The sequence below is a fragment of the Callithrix jacchus genome, chromosome 1 (genome assembly GCF_049354715.1).
Source record: "Callithrix jacchus isolate 240 chromosome 1, calJac240_pri, whole genome shotgun sequence".
Lineage (NCBI taxonomy): Eukaryota > Metazoa > Chordata > Mammalia > Primates > Cebidae > Callithrix > Callithrix jacchus.
The window spans coordinates 15291541-15310205 of NC_133502.1; the positions used below are offsets into that span (position 1 = coordinate 15291541).

The 18665-nt window shown below is 45.3% G+C and overlaps 1 protein-coding gene across 10 annotated transcripts in view; it reads left to right on the plus strand.

Annotated features, from left to right (window-relative positions):
* Positions 1–18665, plus strand: part of CLYBL (citramalyl-CoA lyase) — a 287479-nt gene continuing 268814 nt past the window's right edge. For 8 of the 10 annotated variants that reach the window (XM_054245852.2, XM_035293302.2, XM_078374237.1 and 5 more), the window contains exon 1: positions 1–591. In XM_054245852.2, the coding sequence (XP_054101827.2) occupies positions 434–591 (158 nt within the window). In that variant the 5' untranslated portion in view covers positions 1–433. Of the gene's footprint in view, positions 592–3111; positions 3248–18665 lie in introns of all 10 variants that reach the window. The other 2 variants (XM_054245882.2, XM_078374291.1) reach the window with 1 other exon arrangement.

The following is an 18665-nucleotide window of genomic DNA, read 5'->3' on the forward strand; positions in this document are numbered from 1 at the left end:
AGAGACTGGCAACAGCTGTTCTGAATGTTGAAGGTATGTGTGTTCCAGGATGCAGCCTTCTTGCATTCTCTTTGACCGCTCTTGATTAATTGCTAACCAGATATGCACGTGGTGGGGCTCACAAAGTGTGAGGCGGTATTTTAACAACAGAAACTGCAAAGAAATCTCTAGAAATGTTGGCTCTTTGGCTGGGAAAACGCAGTCTGTCAACAGTTGCCTCAAACACTCAGAAGCTCGGAGAGAGTTGGATTTGGTCACCAGAGAGGCCGCTCGAAGAGGAGCCATCCATTCAGATCCTCTGCTCTGTCCCGCATGACAGCGGGGACGAAGGTCCTGAGCCTTGGCTGAGTAGGGCAGGTGACCTCCGGACTCGCCGCGGGGCGGGGCAAGCGTCGGGCGGAAGGAAGGCGTGGCTGCTGGGACGGGGCGAAGAATGCGAGGCCGGGAGTGGACGGGGGTGTGGTCGTGGGGGGTGGAAAGTGGTGTGGGCGTGGCTAAGGGCAAGGGGCGGGGCGCGCGCGTCGGGAAGATGGCGCTACGTCTGCTGCGGAGGGCGGCGCGCGGAGCGGCGGCAGCGGCGCCGCTGAGGCTGTGAGTGCAGGTCCCTGTTCCCGCCGCCCCGGCCCAGCTCGCCGCGGGTCGGCTCCCATTGCAGCCCTGCGGGCCGGGCGCGGCCTCCCCACGCCCTTATGGGAGCACAGCTGGACGGGAGCACCGTGCGTCTCCCAGGCGCCGGCTCGACCTGGTCCAAGGTCGCTGCCGCCCTCGCCTCCCTGTGGGAGGGCCCTTGTTGCACCCGGAAAATGGGTACACACCTTCGGTCGAGTTACCTGGACTCGGCCCGAGGAAGCAAAACTGCCTTCCTCCCACAAATTGCAAACGTGAACACCCAATCTTTTTCTCTGAGAGGCGGCTCGCCTGGTGAAAAACACCCGCGTTCATTTAACATAGCTGTTCCCAAACGGTTTGGTCTCAGGACTTGTTTACATGCCTAAAAATAATTTGGGGATCCCCAAAGCCTTTGCTTATATCTATTGATTTTTATGGTATGAGGAATTAAACCAGAAATTTAAAAAATAGTCAATAACAAACCCATTCACTTTTAATACAAATAACACTTTAATGAAATTATCTATTAAAAGTGAGAAAATTGGCTCATGGTTTTTATGTTATTGAAAATGTTTTTGGTTTAATAAAGGACAGCTGGAGTCTCATATCAGCTGTTTTGGAGGAAGTGTTTGAAAGAAATCTAGGCTCACGCAGATGGAGATATTAGTTGGGAAAGGGAGGACCAAGCAGACCCTCTCAAAGGGTCTTAGGGACCCCCCACGTGTCTTTGGACTACACTTTGAGAACTGCTGGTCTAGCACTTGCCCATCGTCTAGGTACGCGCACATACATGGTTTCATTTGGTTCCCTTCGCCACCATGTGAAGAAGTTGGGTGTCATGTTTATAAAGATGAAAAAACAGGGTCAGAAAGATTAAGTGATTCTCAAAGCCCTCTGACCGGTAGTGAGAGAGTTTGGTTCAAAAACGGTCTGTGGCTACTCGTCTGGCACTTCATTCATTCATTCATTCATATTTTTTTGAGACAGTCTCGCTTTGTCACCCAGACTGGAGTGCAGTGGTGCGATCTCGGCTCACTGCAACCCCCCCACTGCCCCCGGTTTGAAGCGATTCTCAGGCTTCAACCTCCTGAGTGGCTGGGATTACAGGTGTACACCACCACGCCCGGCTGGCTAATTTTTCTGTTTTTAGTAGAGGCAGGGTTTCACCATGTTGGCCAGGCCAGTCTCAAACTCCTGACCTCAAGTGATCCTCCAGGCTCAGCCTCCCAAAGGGCTGGGATTACAGGCATGAGCCACTGCACCCGGCCTGGTCTAGAACTTCTTACCTCTTATTGTACTGTGCCTCTTCAGTCACTTGTGTCCTATGGGAGGACCCACCTAGTCTTATGCATCCCACTTTCCCATTTCCTCCCTGCCCCGACACAGGGCCCTGGCTCTGGGAGTCACCCCTGGCCCCAGAGGAGCAGCTCAGTCAGTGCACCCAGGCTGGTCCAGAAGGGCCCTTTTCTGGCTCCTTTTGAGGGGGCCAGCCTCTGTGGCCTGTTCAATAGTGGGTCCGGTGAGCACACCCAGTCCCCACGCCAGCATGTCGCGGGTAAACTCACTGTGCTCTTCTCCCCGCCTTAGCACATTGGCTCCATTCTCAACATGTCTACATGCTGGATATAGGATTCTTGATTGGAAATTTTTTTTCCTTTGAGCTTTTTAAAGTGTATTATCTCACTGTCTTCTTGCCTCTGTTTTTCTCATGAGAATTCAGATGTTAATCGTTTCAGTCTTCTATGCAAGTGATGAGTCATTTTCTTTGCTTGTAAGATTTTCTTTTTCTTGGTCTTTCAGTGGTTTTATCATGATATGTGTGGTTCTGTTTGAGTTTATCCTCCTTGGAAGTTTGTTGAGTTTCTTGGATGTGTACACATCCAATTTGGGGAGTTTTTGGCTATTGTTTTCTCAAAGAAGTCTGTTCTCTTACCCTCTCTTCTTCTGAGGCTCCCATTATGTAAATGTTGGTGTCGTTGATGGAACCCCACAGGTCTTTGGGACTGTTCTGTTTTCTTTCTGTTTCTCAGGCTGGATAATATCAATTGACTTGTCTTTAGGTTTGCTGATTCCTCCCTCTTCCAGCTCAAATCATTTTCATTTTAATCAGAACTTTTCTTTTTGGAGACTGAGTCTCACTCTGTCACCCAGACCGAAGTCCAGTGGTGCAGTCTCGGCTCACTACAACCTCTGCCTCCTGGGCTCAAGCTATCCTCCCACCTCAGTCTCTCACATAGCTGAGACTACAGGTATATGCCACCACACATGGCTAATTATTTATATTTATTGTAGGGATGGGGTTTCACCATGTTGCCCAGACTGGTCTTTAACTGGGCTCAAACGATCTGTCCGCCTCTGTCTCTCATAGTGTTGGGAATGCAGGCATGAGCTGCCATACCTGGCCCTTTTCTATACTTTCTCTTTATTAATATTCTCTTGAGTACTGAAACATCATTCTCATACTTTTCTTTAGTTCTTTTTTTCTTTCTTTTTTTTTTTTAGAGACAGAGTCTTCAGGCTGGAGTGCAGTGGTGCGATCGTAGCTCAGTGCAGCCTCCAGCTCCTGGGCTCAAGTGATCCTCCTGCCTCGGCCTCCTCCCCAGTAGCTGGGACTACAGGCACACACCACCATGCCCAGGTAATTTTTAAAGTTTTTGAAGAGATAGAGTCTTGCTGTGTTGCCCAGGGTGGTCTTGAACTCCTGGGTTCAAATGATCCTCTTGCATTGGCCTCTAAAGTAGTGGAATTCCAGGCATGAACGACTGCACCTGGCCTCCTTCAGTTCTTTTTTTTTTTGAGACTAAGTTTCGCTGTTGTTGCCCAACCTGGAATGCCATGGCTCAACCTCAGCTCACTGCAACCTCTGCCTGCTGGGTTCAAGCGATTCTCCTGCTTCAGCCTCCCGAGTAGCTGGGATTACAGGCATGTACCACCACACCCGGCTAATTTTGTATTTTTAGTAGAGACGGCGTTTCTCTGTGTTGGTCAGGCTGGTTTCAAACTCCTGACCTCAGGTGATCTGCCCGCCTTGGCCTCTCAAAATGCTGGGATTATACAGGCATGGGCCACCGTGCCCGGCCTTCCTTCAGTTCTTTATACATAGTTTCCTTTAGTTTTTTGAGCATACTTTAAATAGCTGATTTAACTAGTAAGTCCAACATCTGGACTCTGCAGGGACAGTTTGTAAAGACTACTTTTTTTCTTTGCATATGGATCATACTTTCTTGTTTCTTTGCATGTCTTGTATATTTTTGTTGAAAACTGACATTTTAAGCAATATAATGGGGAAACTCTGGAAATCAGATTTCCCCTTTTCCCAGGGTTTATTGTTGTTGCTGTTTGTTGTTGTTGTTTGCTTAGTGACTTGAATAAACCAATTCTGCATTGTATTCTTTGTCATGTGCAACTATTGCAGTCTCTTCTTGGTTAGCTTAGTAGTCTAACAATTGGATAAAGATTTATTTAAATTCCTGGAACCAGTAAGTCTCCTAGTCTTTGCCGAGGGACTGTGTGTGTGTCAGGACGGTCTTCAACCTTCGGCCAGTTTGCTACTCTGCCTTTGCTTCCACTTCCTGCTTACAGAGACTGAAGGTTAGCTAGACACGAGCACTAAAGGTGTTACTGCCCTGCACATGCGCATGACCTCCTAGAGTCTCAGGAACATGTCACAACTTTTCAGAGGCCTACAGTGGAGATCTCGTTCTTCATTTTTGCTTTTTAAACATTTTGGTTAGCCTGTTGTTTGCCCTGTTATCTTCGATGTCAAGTAGCTGTGATGGTAAATAAGAACTTCTGATTGGACAGATGCCCTCTGAGAAAATACTATTCCCACTGTGCAAGCTCTGAGCCAGGTCAAATAAAGATAGCTGTGCAAGCAGGGTCTTCCAAGGAACCACAAGACAGGTCAAATAGTGACAGTTTCCAGAAATGGGGCTTTCCCCCCTAGTGGCTGCCAGGCTGCTAGTTTCCACTGGGATGGAGGCTGTTGATTTTCAAGTCTACCACAGCGCTGAGGAGGAAGGATAGGGTGAACTAAAACCTCCAAGTTGATGTTCTTACAGAGAGTCATCCATTTATCTTGAATAAATGATCCCTATATTGCTGCAAGTCTTTAATTTCCAAAATTCTGAAAAAGTTGGTTCTGACAATTTTTGCCAATATTGTCATTGATTTTATAGAAGATGAGATTTTCAGAGGTCCTTTTTCTGTAGTTTTTGCTGAAGTCAGCCTGCATAGAATTTTGATCAAGAATGGATTTGATTTTATAATTTTGTTTTCAGCATCCATTGCATTGATCATAAGGCTTTTCTTCTTCGGTGTGTTAATATGGTGAATTACAGTGATTTACTTTGTAAAAGTTAAGTTGACCATTGCATTCCTGGAATAAACCCCACCGATCATGATGTATTGTTTGGATTGAATGTGCTAAAATTTTGTTAAAATTATTTGTGTGTTCATAAGGAATATTAGCCTATAGGTTTCTGATACTGCCTTGGCCTGGGTTTGGTATTAGGACGATGATGGCCGTGTGACCACACAGGATGTGTTGGAGAGTTTCCACTTCTATTTCCTGGAACTGTTTGTGTAAAATTGGTAAGATTTTGCCTGTAATTGTTTGCACCTGTAGGTTTCTTTCTGGAAAAAGTGTTAAACTACAAATTCAGTTTCTTTAATAGACATATTGCTATTCAGGTTGTCTGGTTCTTCTTGAGTAAGCTTTGGTAGTTTGTGTCTTTGAAGGACTATGTCAATTTCATCTCAGTTGTCAAATTCACGTACCTAGAGTTGTTCATGCTAATTCCTTATCCTTTTTCTTACAGCTCTATGAAGGTATATACCACACAGTTTACCCTTTGTAAGTGTATGGTTAAATAATTTCTAATACGTTTATAGGCCTATCACTACAATCCAGTTTTAGGCCCCCCTCCAAATTTCTATCATGCCCCAAATTCTCTGGAGCCCCTTTGCAAATTAATCCTTACCCCTGCCTCTAGTCTGTCATCTCCTTGCTGTTTGTGTCATACATAGTGATGTGTCCTCTTACATTCCTGATGTTTGTAATTCTTTTTTCTATTTTTCGTTTTTTTGATCAGTCTGGATCGAGTTTAATTGCATTTTTCTCTATTTTTTCTGTTCTTTATTCCATTGATTTCTGTCTCATTTTTATTATTTCCTGTCTTCAGCTTACGTTGGGTTTAATTTGCCATTTAGTTTTTTAAGGTGGAAATTTAGATAATTAATTTTAGACCTTTCTAGTTTTTTTTGAGACAAGGTCTTGCTCTGTCACCCAGGCTGGAGTGCAATGATGCAATCTTGGCTCTCTGCAACCTCCACATTCAGGCTCAAACAGTTCTCCCACCTCAGCCTCCCAAGTAGTGGGGACAACAGGCATTAGCCACCATGTGTGGCTGATTTTTGTATGTTTTGTAGAGATGGGGTTTTGCCATGTTGCCCAGACTGGTCTTGAGCTCCTGGATTCAAGCAATCCACCACCACCTCAGCCTCCCAAAATTCTGGGATTACTGATGTGAGTCACTGCACTCATCTGGGGACTACTTTTTAAATATAAGGACTTAGTAATTACTTTTCAGCCATGCTTGATAGCTTACATCTGTAATCCCAGCACTTTGGGAGGCCGAGGCGGGTGGATCACGAGGTCAACAGATCGAGACCATCTTGGTCAACATGGTGAAACCCGTGTCTATTAAAAATACGAAAAATTAGCTGGGCATGGTGGCGCATGCCTGTAGTCCCAGCTACTCGGGAGGCTGAGGCAGGAGAATTGCCTGAACCCAGGAGGCGGAGGTTGCAGTGAGCCGAGATCACACCATTGCACTCCAGCCTGGGTAACAAGAGCGAAACTCCATCTCAAAAAATAAAAATAAATAAAAAATAAAAATAGTAATAATAATAATAAAATTTCCTCTAAGGATTGTTTTAATTCCCTCTAGCAAATTTTGCAAGATTTCTGATACCTATAATCTCTTTTCATTTACCATGTTGATATTCTCATATATTTTCTTATGTTAATGTTCTGATATATGGTATGTTTTCTAAAGTAATCAGTAGTAAGACTCCAAAAGAAAAATGGCTCCCTGGCTGTGTGTGTTCAGTGGTAGCAGCGAAGGAATGTGCCGGGAAGGTGTTTCACGCTTTGCAGTGCCATAGTAGAGAGGAATCTGGTAAAGAAAAAAAACAGATGAAGACAGTTTAGAGAGATGACAGCTACAAGCTAAGTACCTGAGACTCTGGGTCAATAGTAAAGGGACAGTGTGTGACGAGGCAGTGGCTGAGGGGCCTGGATGGGGCTGTCTGTCAGGGTCCCAATAGGCCTTTTGTAGGGTTGGCTTCATCTTTGAAGCCTCCTGAGGTTACTGTGACAACCACTACTGTCCCTCTGTACTGCTGTGAGGCCACTAAGGGAAAAAGGGAGGGAAGGGACCCAAAGGGAGGACAGAAGTGGGAGAAGGAGCGATGGGGAGAGAAAGGCAGAGAAGAATAGAAGCAGTGAATGAGAAAGGGGAGAAGCCTCACTAAAAAGGAGGCAGGGTAAACAATGAGAGAGGGAAAAATGGTCACATTGAAAAGAACTTACTCAGAATAAGGACGAATGTGTGTTCTTTGCTACTTGAACTGGTATTAAAAGGCCAATGTGAAGTGTTAGACATTTAAAAATGTTAATTGGCATCATTGGAAGTTAACTTCAGTTGCTCAAATGGCTGGATTGATGTGTAAACAAAAATATTTTGGATTGTGAGGCAGAAAGTCACTTTAAATGGTCCTGGGAGGTAGAGGGGCCAACCCTCTCAATTGCCTGAGGCTGTCCTGGTTTTAGCATGAAATGTCCTATGTTCCCAGAAACCCCTTAGGTCCCGGCAGACCCGGATGGCTATTCACCATAGAGAAGTAAAGGGCTGTGGATGAAGAGGGGAACTTACTAGGAACAGGAGGAGGATGGAGTTGGAGGGGATGAGTGCAGGGCAGGATACAGAGCCCAGAAGGAAAGTAATGGACAGAAGCTGAGAGAAAGAATGAAAAGACCAGTGGTCCAAGTTGGTAGACCACAGATTCAAGAACTAGAGCAAGAGTCTTCTGGAAAGGCCTCCATTCTAGAATGGAGAGAGAGACTATACAGAATGCTTTAATGGAGAAAGAAAGGCCACTGCTCAGAGTGGGGCTTGAGAGAAAAGAAAGGAGGAGACCGTGTGGGAGCAGGCAACACCAGGAAGGCAGGTGTATGCACAGTGTGCAGACCAGGAGTAGCCTGGGGATAGGGAACATATGTGGGCTGGACAGTGGAAGTGGTGGGAAATCAGATTTCCCTGAGCAAAAACCAGTGGGCAGCAGCCAAACTGGTGAGCAAGAACTGGCTTGTGTGGCTGGGTCGGAATTGGGAGGCGCCATGTGCATGGGCCTGCCAGGGCAGGTGCAGCTGCGAAGGAGGTCTCTGCCAACACTCAGCTGCACCATGCCTGCTGAACAGCCTCACCTTGGCCTCTGTTGCAGCTGTGTGGGGCTCATGCTTCTCTGTACTGTTAGCTTCTGGTAGTTTTACCGTGGACCACAGCCATCGTGTACATACTAACCTAGAGGACACAGGGTCACCCACTTGCTTTCTGTGGGAGAGGCCAAGGAGTCGGGGGGGGGGCTGGGGTCTGAATTGAAGATCGACTCTTGACTGCAGAGATCCCTCCCTCCCTTTCTCTGTCCCGTGCATCCAGAGGGGAGTTGAGGACAGTTTCATGCCACATGCCTGACCCAACTCGATTGAGTATCTGTGGGCTCTGTGAAGATTCTGTCCTTGCAAGGAACTCTCCTTAGTGTCCGTATTCTGCAGAATGTTTGAGTGGCAGGAGGGCTTTATTCATCTGGGAATCCTTCATGGTAGTCAGTTGCTAATAACCAGGATATCTGCAGGTGGAGTGTTCTCAGGAGGCACACCTTAAGCTTCAAAGGTGAGGACGTAGACAAGGCGGTGGATGCACCTGTCCTAAGACATGACCCATATCCATAGGGAGTGCCCTCAGGGCAGCTGACACCGCTCAGCACCAGCAGTCTCCAGTGATAGCTTTGGAACAGCCCAGGTCTGACTGCGGTATTTTCTGAAACCAGCCTTTGGTCCCAGAGTTTCCTAACTAAATGTTGTGGTGGCTGCTCTGAAGGAGTTGCCGTTTTATGCGTGACTCCCTGTGAGGAAGCCCATAGGTGCTGGTGGCTGAAATTTTAGGAATGCAGGTTTCTAAGAAGGCTGGGAGAAGAAAGCTGGGCTCCTTGGGGCAGGACTATTGGCAGGTTTAATTAATTTAAGATCTAAAAAGTTGTTAATTATAAAAACATTTTTTCCTACCCTGACTACAGCTGGAGCTGTGTTCTGCTGTTACACATTGCTCATTAATTCCACACATTGCTCATGATACTGTCAGGTTTAGAATTTCATTAGGCAATAAAGAAGATATCAAGGAAATAATATTTGTGTTTTCATATAGGTCACTTGGATATGAATTTAAATCCACTGTAATTCAAACAGGTTTAATTTATTTCATGTTGCTACTTGAATGTATTACAGCTTATCAATTACATAACTCACTTAAATGATGAAGACTTGAGATTCATTCCCTCCTTCTTTCCTTCCTTTCTCACCCCATCCTCCCCACCATAAACCAGGGTTAGAATAGTTGTTAATTTAGCTGCTTTGATGATGATGATGATGATGATGATTAAGACTGGGTGTGGCTATGTTGCCCCGACTGGAATGTGGTGGCTATTTGCACGTGTTATCATAGTTCCCTGCAGGCTTGACTTCCTGGGCACCAGTGGCCCTTCTTCCTCAGTCTCTCTAGTAGCTGCATCTGAAGCCATGTGTGACTACACCCAGCTGATTGTATGTTTTGTTTACATTTAAGGATGCTAATCTAGGAGCAGTGATGACTCTAGCATATACATATTTGTATGTATATATGACCACAGTTGTTCGTTTAGTCTGTTTCCGGGTTTTCTTGGGAAATGCAGAGATAATGTTCCTATCCCCAAATCTCTGTGGATACCCTTACTTAAGTATTTGGAGGTAAATTTCCATATGTGAACTTGCTGGATATACTCATTTGAAGCCTTTTGATGCTTGCTGTCAAATCACCCTCCACAAGGGGTACCGATATATACCTGAGTGGTGTATGCCTTTCCGAGGCTCATCTGTCCCATTTCCTTGCATTAGGAGAACCATGCCCACTGAAGCAGGCACAGACCGTCATGCAGGTCACCTAACCGGCAGCACCAGACCTAAAAAGGCCTGTTGGCTACTGCGGCGGCTCTTCCCTTGGCAGCCTTGGCTTGGCTGTCACACTGGCCCCGCCCATGGGTGTTTCTGTAAATGGCCATGAAGGTTTACCTCTTCTGAACTATACCACATGTTAACATCTTTCTCTTAGTTAGGTCTTTGAGATTGGCAGAGGTGCTTTATTTAATAATAAAGGAATGGGCCAGGCATGGTGGCTCGTACCTGTAATTCCAGCATTTTGGGAGGCTGAGGTGGGAGGATCACTTGAAGTCAGGAGTTCAAGACCAGCCTGGCCAGGGTGGTGAAACCCTGTCTCTACTAAAAATACAAAAATTAGCCAGGTATGCTGGTGCATGCCTGTAGTCCCGACTACTCAGAAGGCTGAGGCAGGAGAATTGCTTGAACCCAGGAGGCGGAGCTTGAAGTGAGCTGAGATCACACCACTGCACTCCAGCCTGGGTGACAGAGAGAGACTCCATCTAAAAAATAATAGTGTTAATATAATAATAAAATAATGAAAGTTTCCTTAGAAAGTAAGGATTCTGTTTTAATAGGATACTTGGCGTGGGCAAGTCTGTCTTAACTGTTTCTCCTTACTGTGTCTAAGTGAGAAGGAAGAATGACCCTAGTATCTATTCACAGGACAATTCAGAACCCCAAACATTGAAAAGTGTAAAAGACAATACTTGCTACTTCACTGTCCTGTTTGCACTCCCAATAAAATGAGGGTCTTAGTTTAGTGGAAAACTCTGTTGCCTGTTTAACTCACAGTTCTACGTTGCTAAAAATTTAATAAGGTCCTCTCTATGGACCTTTGTAAAGTTTATATGGTCATTAAAAACATCATTGCACACATATACTTTGTACCACTTTGGAATTAGTGCAGGCTTGTTTGAAAGCATACACTTGACTTGTCTTATTTAATCTCACAGTATTCTTTGTGAGAAGGAAGATATGCCCACATTATTTTGTGGCCAAAAACAAAAGTTTAGGAAATGAAAAAAAGCAAACAGAAAACCTCATGCCAAGTGCTGTTTTCACAGTGAGGCGCTGGGGGGCGCACTAGCAATGGGAGATGCATCAGTCTCTGCAGTCTGCGGCTGCCCTTACAAACGCCTCTTTCAGAAGATGTAAGAGTTGTTTTTTCTGTTCATTTTTAAGGCAAATGAAAGACACATGGATGGTAGAGGAAATATTTCTATACTGACCTATAAACGGTCCTTTTAAAAGTTTATGAGAAACTGAAGAAGTAGCTCTGTGCTCCAGCCCTCCTTATGACCTCTTCTCTCCCTGCCCTATTATAGCCTCACCGGCCTCTTCTGGGCTGTGTCGTTAGCCTGGAGCACCCTGTCCCTTTGTGTCTCAGCTCAAATGTCACGGACCAGAGAGGTCTTCCTTGACCACCCTGTACAACACAGCCTCTACCCCCCAACCAGCCTCTGCACTACCCCCATCCCCTGGCTGCTGTTTTCAGTTTTTCCATTACCCTGTTTCCACCAGACATATACATGCTTATTTGTTTATTGCCTGACTGTACCCCCCACCCCCGCCCCCAGATATTCATCAGAGCAGGGACTTGGTTTATTCATCCCTATTATATACCCAGAACCTAAACCAATCCTTGCCAGTGCCTGATGTAAATTTGCAGAATAAAAAAAGAACAGATTTAGAAAATGAAATATTTTTAGTGTTTCTAAAGATTTAGTGCATTTTTTCTTTGTTGTGGTAAATTATACATAATTTATAACAGAATTACCATTTTAACCTTTTTTTTTTTTTTTTTGGTTTCCATTTTTTTGAGACAGAGTCTTACTCTCTCGCCCAGGATGGAGTGCAGTGGTGTGATCTCGGCTCACTGCAACCTCCACTTCTGGGGTTCAAGCAGTTCTCCTGCTTCAATCTCCCAAGTAGCTGGGATTACAGGCGCACACGACCACGTCCGACTAATTTTTGTATTTTTAGTAGAGACGGGATTTCACCGTGTTGGCCGTGCTGGTCTCGAACTTCTGACCTCAGGTGATCTGCCTGCCTTGGCCTCCCAAAGTGCTGGGATTATAGGCGTGAGCCACCACACCCGGCCCATTTTAACCATTTTTAAGTATATAGTTTAGTGGCATTAAGTACATTCACATTGTTGTACAGCCGTCACCGCCATTCATCTTCAGAACTTTTTCATCTTCTCAAACTGAAACCCTGTGGCCATTAAACCCTAACTTCCTCTTTCCTTTCCCCTACCTAGCCCCTGGTAACCCCCATTCTCATTTCTTTCACGGTGAATTTGACTACTCTAGGTACCTCACATACATAGCATCCCGTATTTGTCCTTTTGTGTTTGGCTTATTTTACTCAGCATAATATCTTCCAAGGTGCATCCGTGTTATAGCAGGTATCTGATTTTCATTCTTTAAGGCTGAATAATAATCTATTGTGTGTATATTCTGTATTTTATTTCTCCATTCATCTGTTGATGGACATTTGGGTCATTGCCACCTTTTGGCTATTGTTAGTGCCTGTTCTGTATGGAGCACAGAAATGTGGTGTTTCAGTTTAAGCCCAAAGTGGGTTTATTCGTTCCAGGGTAATACTAGGGTTCGAATGTGGTATCCCTCCAAAGTTCATGTTGAAACTGAATCCGTGTTGTGGTGGTATTGAGAAGTGTGGCCTTGTAGAAAGCGGTTAAGTCAAAAGGGCTGTGCCTCATGAATGGGTTAGTACCACTGAAAAGAGGCTTCAGAGAGAGTTTTCCAGTCTTGGCCTTCTGCCCTCTGCCATGTGAGGACACAGCCACATGGCGCCATGTTGGAAGCAGAGAGCAGCCCTCCGTAGATCCTGAGGCTGGCACCTTAATCTTGGATTCCCCAGCCTCCAGAACTGTGGGAAATAAGTTTCTATTGATTATAAATTCCCAGTCTGTGATACTTTTAAAAATAGCAGCATAAATAGACTAAGACAGGTGGTTTGCACCTTGAGGAAAATATTTGTAATTCATATTAAGGTAGAAACTTATTCTAGCTCCTAAAAATCAGAATTGGTTTGATATCCTCAGGTGCTATTTAGCTTTTTCTTACAATTGTCAAAAATAATTTCAAAATCAAGTTAATAAGTCTCTGCTCTAGGCAGGAAGGTCCTGGACAGGTCCTCTGGGGTTCAAGTTCAATGCTGACCCTGCAGTTAGCCCTTGACCTTTTTCAAGGCTCTTGTCTAAATTGTGCCTTATTTTTCTCACCCATCAAAAGGAGGATGGACTAGTTTCTTCCTGCCAGTTGACATTCCAAAGTCTAGAAAGGAATTATTGCCCTCAAGAAGAGCTTGGGGAATTCAGAAATATAAAATATATACCTTTTTGAGCTGTAAGTTATTTTGGTCCATTTGAGCTCAGTTTGACCAGAGATTGAATATAAAAGCTCTGCCTCCCCCAAACTTATGGGGACAGTCCGCACTCGGTTGGTGTTACCGCCTTCTCCTCCAGTAAGCGGGATTTGTGTGGTCGTGTGTTGTTGATCCTCTCCCTTTAGGTGCTCAGAAGGGGTGGTGCCTTCATCATGTCTCTCCCTGAAGCAGGGAGTGCTACCAGGCACTTTGTTAGAGTGGCTTATGACGGACACAGCACAGCGCCAAGGGATTACGATTCTAAAATAATTCAGGTGTACTGAGATGCAGATCCTAAAAGAGCTCAAGTGTAAGAGAAGGTGGATGTCCTAAATTTTAGTGTGATCTGCAAGATTTTGACTCAGAAGTGGATACCTGATTTTTGCCTATATCTCACCTCTTTCACTTTTTTCCTGCTCCAGTTTTGGGTTTCCTGCCCACCTGGTGCCCTCAAGCAGGCTTGCAAATGCTCGGAGCCTGGACCACAGTGCTCTCGAAGGGTCTCCCTATTCCAGGGCTCATCAGCCAGCAGCCTACTCAGGGATGACCAGTAAGCCCAAGAAAACAGGCAGTGCTCATGTCAGGTGTGTAGCCCTTCCCAAGTGCTGCACATTTGAAGAAATGCCTTCGCTGGGCATGGGGGCTCATGCTTGTAACCCCAGCACTTTGGGAGGCCGAGGTGGGCAGATCATGATGTCAGGAGTTTGAGACCAGCCTGACCAACATGGTGAAACCCCGTCTCTACTAAAAATACAAAAAAATAGCCAGGCATGGTAGTTGCACATCTGTAATCCCAGCTGCTTAGGAGACTGAGGCAGGAGAATCTCTTGAACCCAGGAGGTGGAGGTTGCTGAGATCACACCATTGCACTCCAGCCTGGGTGACAGAGTGAGACTCCATCTCAAAAAAAAAAAAAAAAAGAAAGAGAAATGCCTTCTGCAGATGCCTTAACTGCAAAGGAGTCAGCCAGTTGGGAGAATTTGTCCTCTTCCAGGAAGAGAATATGGGTATAGGAGAGGCTTGGAGGGTCTCTGCCACCCTTCATGTCCTCTGGACAAAGGTCCAAGCTGTGGGTTTGAATCATCAGTGTCTACTTGTCCTGCAGAAAGAACATCAGAGATTTTCCAGATAATCTGGTTACATGCCTGCACCAGGGGACTGGGAGAATCCTTACCCTAAACCTCTTCTCCCCACCCCTTAACACGTAAACACGCTTCTCACTGACCTTAAGCATCCTAGCGCTGTACTCTGATCATGGTGCCCACCCCCTTGGACAGCATAAATTTCCGGATGATATCCGATTACCTGCCACATAAAGTCCAGGCCCCTTAGTGTGGTATGCGTGCACCTCTTCACCCGTCCTCCATCTTTCCAATTCCCTCCAGGGCCCTTACCTGTGGCCACATGTGCCACTTACCATGCCCACACTCTGGATCATCAGTGCCACTTCCTCCTGGAAGCCTTCCTTCCCCAGACACCTCAGCCAGCCATCTGTCTCTTCCCTGAGAGCCCTAACCTCTCTGCTGACTTTTGCCAGCCTTCCCTGTGTAAAGGTGATCGAGGCGCAGAACTCCCAGTCATCTTTGATGCAGCCTTTCCTCTCCTCTCCCACCCACACCCCATCTGTTGCCAGGCCTGTTGATTTTCCCCTTCAGGTGCCAACTCTTTTTTCATTGTATTAGTTTCCTATTGCTGTTATAACAGATTATCACAAACATCATGGTTTAAATTAAGCTTGTCCACACGTGGGCCTGTGGGCCACACGTGACCCGGGATGGCTTTGAATACGACCCAACACAAATCTGTAAACTTTCTCAAAACATTATGAGATTTTTTGGTGATTTTTTTTTTCTTTAGCTTATCAGCTGTTGTTAGTGTATTTTATGTGTGGCCTGAGACAAATCTTCCAGTGTGGACCAAGGAAGCCAGAAGGGTGGACACCCCTGGTTAAGTCAACACAGATTTGTTAACTTAAGCTTCTGCAAGTTTGAAGTCTGATACGGGTCTTTGTGGGATGAAACGACAGTGTTTACAGGAATGGAGAGCTTCCTTTCTGGCAGTTTTGGGGGATTCGTTTCCTTGCCCTTTCCAGCTTCTAGAGGCTGCCCATATTCTTTGGCTCATGGCTCCTTATCCATCTTCAAAGCCAGCCCCAGTAGATTGAATTCTTCCCCCCACTGCTGCCATCTCTCAGGTTCTGTTGCTTCTGCCGCCCTCTCCAACTTAGAAGGACTCTTGTAATTATGTTGGCCCCACGTGGGTAACCTAGGCTAATCTCCCCAACTCAAGGTCAGCTGATCAGCAACCTTCATTCCACTTTGCCATGTAACCTAACATATTAGTTGATAGTGGGTATGAGGACGTGGACATCTTTGGGGGACATTGTTCTGCATACTCACCCATTGTTCTAGATTCCGGTTTGGACTCTTGGAATAATCATCTAACGGGCTGAGTTCTCTCATTGCCTCTCATGTTACGTGCTGCCAGCGTAGATATTAAAATGTACATTCTATAATCTAGACATGTTGGTTCCAAAAATATCTCTTGGATCTGTACTTGTCTCTTTGTCTCCATTGCCCCTACTGGCAGTCATTTGTCATCTGGACCACTGTGAAAAAGGATTGTTTACATCTATGGGTATCCCTCCAAGCAAGATTTATTTTTTTTTAATTGAGATTACATTCACATAGCATAAAACTAACCATTTTATTTTATTTTATTTATTTTTTTGCCCAGGCTGAAGTGCAATGGACCAATCTCTGCTCACTGCAACCTCCGCCTCCCAGGTTCAAGAGATTCTCCTGCCTCAGCCTCCCCAGTAGCTGGTACTACAGGTGCCCATCACCATGCTCAGCTAATTTTTATATTTTTAGTAGAGACGGGGTTTCATCATATTGGCCAGGCTGGTCTCGAACTGCTGACCTTGTGATCTGCCCACAGCCTCCCAAAATGCTGGAATTATAGGCGTGAGCCACCATGCCCAGCCTAAAACTAACCATTTTAAAGTGTACTGTTCAAGGGTGTTTTAATACATTCACAATGTTGTGCAGCCTTCGCCATTCATTTCCAGAACATTTTCTTCGCCCTAAAGGAAAACTATCCATTGAGTGTTCACTCCCCATTCCCTCCTCTCCTCAACCCCTGGCAACCACTGGTCTATTTTCTGTCTCTATACACTGACCTATTCCTTTCTATGGATATAATACTATATTTTGTTTATTTTTTAAATGAAGTTTAATTTTTTAGAGACAGGATCTAGCTCTGTCACCCAGGCTGGAGTGTAGTGGCATGATCATAGCTCACTGTAGCCTTGAACTCCTGGGCTTGAGGGATCCCCCTGCCTCAGCCTTCCAAGTAGCTAGGACTGCAGGCACTCACCACCACACCTGGCTCATGTTTAAAATTTGTCAGTTGATGTACATTTGGGCTGTCTCCACTTTTTGGGAATTGTACTTAGTGCTGTTATGAACATCCATGTACAGCTATTTGTTTGTAATTCCTTTGGGCATATGCCTAGGAACTGCTGTGCCATATGGTAATTCTATGTTTAACTCTTTGAGGAAGCACCCAGCTGTTTTCCACAGTGGCTGCACCATTTTACATTCCAGCAGCAATTTACAAGGTTCTGATTTCTCCACATCCTCGCCAACACTTGCTATTTTCCATTGTTTTTATTGCAGCCATGGTAGTGGGTGTGAAGTTGTATCTCATGGTTTCCTCCAAATCATTTTTAAATGCACAAATTGGCTAATTTCACTTCTCTGCTTCACATCCTTCCCATTGTATTTATAATATACCCTGTCCCTCCCTTGGATTCTGAGGAGCTTATGATCTTCCCCCTCCTACCTCTTTCATCTCACTGCCTTCTATTCTCCTCACACAGTCCACCTACCATGCATCATTGGCCTTCTCCTGTTCCCTCAAGCGGGGAAGGCAAACACCCATGGGCTTTTCTTTATTATTAATTTATTTATTTATTTAACACTTTCCTCCTTAGGTCCAGAGACCGTGGGCTTTGAGACTCAGGGAGTCAGATCCAAGGTCCATTTAGAAGTAAATGATGAGATGATGCATTGAATGCTAGGTATGGCATGCGCATGGTTCATAAGAACACTAATACACAGGGGATGTAAAAAACAACATCAGATAGATACCTAAAGGCTGAGTCTTTGGAGTGGGGGTGACCACCTGAAGCGTGTCCTCTCTTCCCGACCTTTTCCCTCCCTCATAGCATCCCGTTCTTCATGGCACTTACGTGCTTGTCATGAGCCAGGAAAGTGTGCCTCTCCCTGTTATGTTTGGTCTCCCACACTGGGCTGGAAACTCCACGTTCACTCTTTATGCCTGTGCCCAGCACAGTGCCTGACACAGTAGGCACTGATTAAATGATTCTTGAATGAATGTATCATCATATGGTCACAGTAAACAGAATCCATCAGTAATTATCCATTTGACATGAGAGGGTGGAAAGGCAAAGTTTTTATGCATGAGTGTGGGCGTGTGTATGTTTTCCTGGATTATAGATTTGTCTAAACATTCCTGCTAATTTAAGATATCAAATCTGAAGGTTTTTTCTTGGCTCGAATTTTTGAACAGAGGCCAAGGCTGTTTTTAGATTCCTAAATATTCTCTCTTTTGTGAAAGAGTTTTCGAAAGTATAAACGGGGCATCTTCTCTACAACTAGTTTACATTGTTGGTTTATGCATTTGAGTTGTGGGCAGAGGGGAAACCTCAGTGTCTGAAGGTGGCTTTACCCTAGCACCAAGGTATCCCCCGGAGAGCTTGGCCAGTCTAAGACCATGTGGTCTAAAGGTCCTCTCTAGCCAACGTCCCTGCCCTAGCTACATTCTGTTTATTTCAGAGCTTCTCACCTATTGAACACATAGCACTTCCTCAACTCAGGACCAGCATCTGGAAGTCATATTTTAAGAAAGTCATGGTCTTCCAGCTTAGTGGAAGCATCTTTGCAGGATCCAAAGGTTAACATTCACTTTTAACCTGAAATTTTCTTTCTGTTTCTGGTTTTTCCCCAAGCCTCATCCTTCCCCCACCTTCACGCAATAACACTCCAGCTTATTACTAAAATAAGCCATGACAGAAAGCATGGCTCAGAGGCTCAGTTCTGTCGCCTCCTTATGGCCAGCGTGTGGAAGCGCTCCTCTGCTCCCATGCCTTCTCCATCGGAGCTCATCCATCAACTCAGGGACTGTTTTGGGCTGAGTCCCCCACTTGGGAGTTCTGCTGTTCATTTGATGCCCAGTAGGCTGTAAGCTCCTTGAGGACCAGGCATCATGTTTACTCACTCCTATCCCTTCTGGGAAACTGCTAACCGGCCTGGCTCTGAGACCTCGCATGGCCCCACATATTTTTTTCTGTGGGAATCACAAAGCATTAGCAACTAGCCGGTGACCA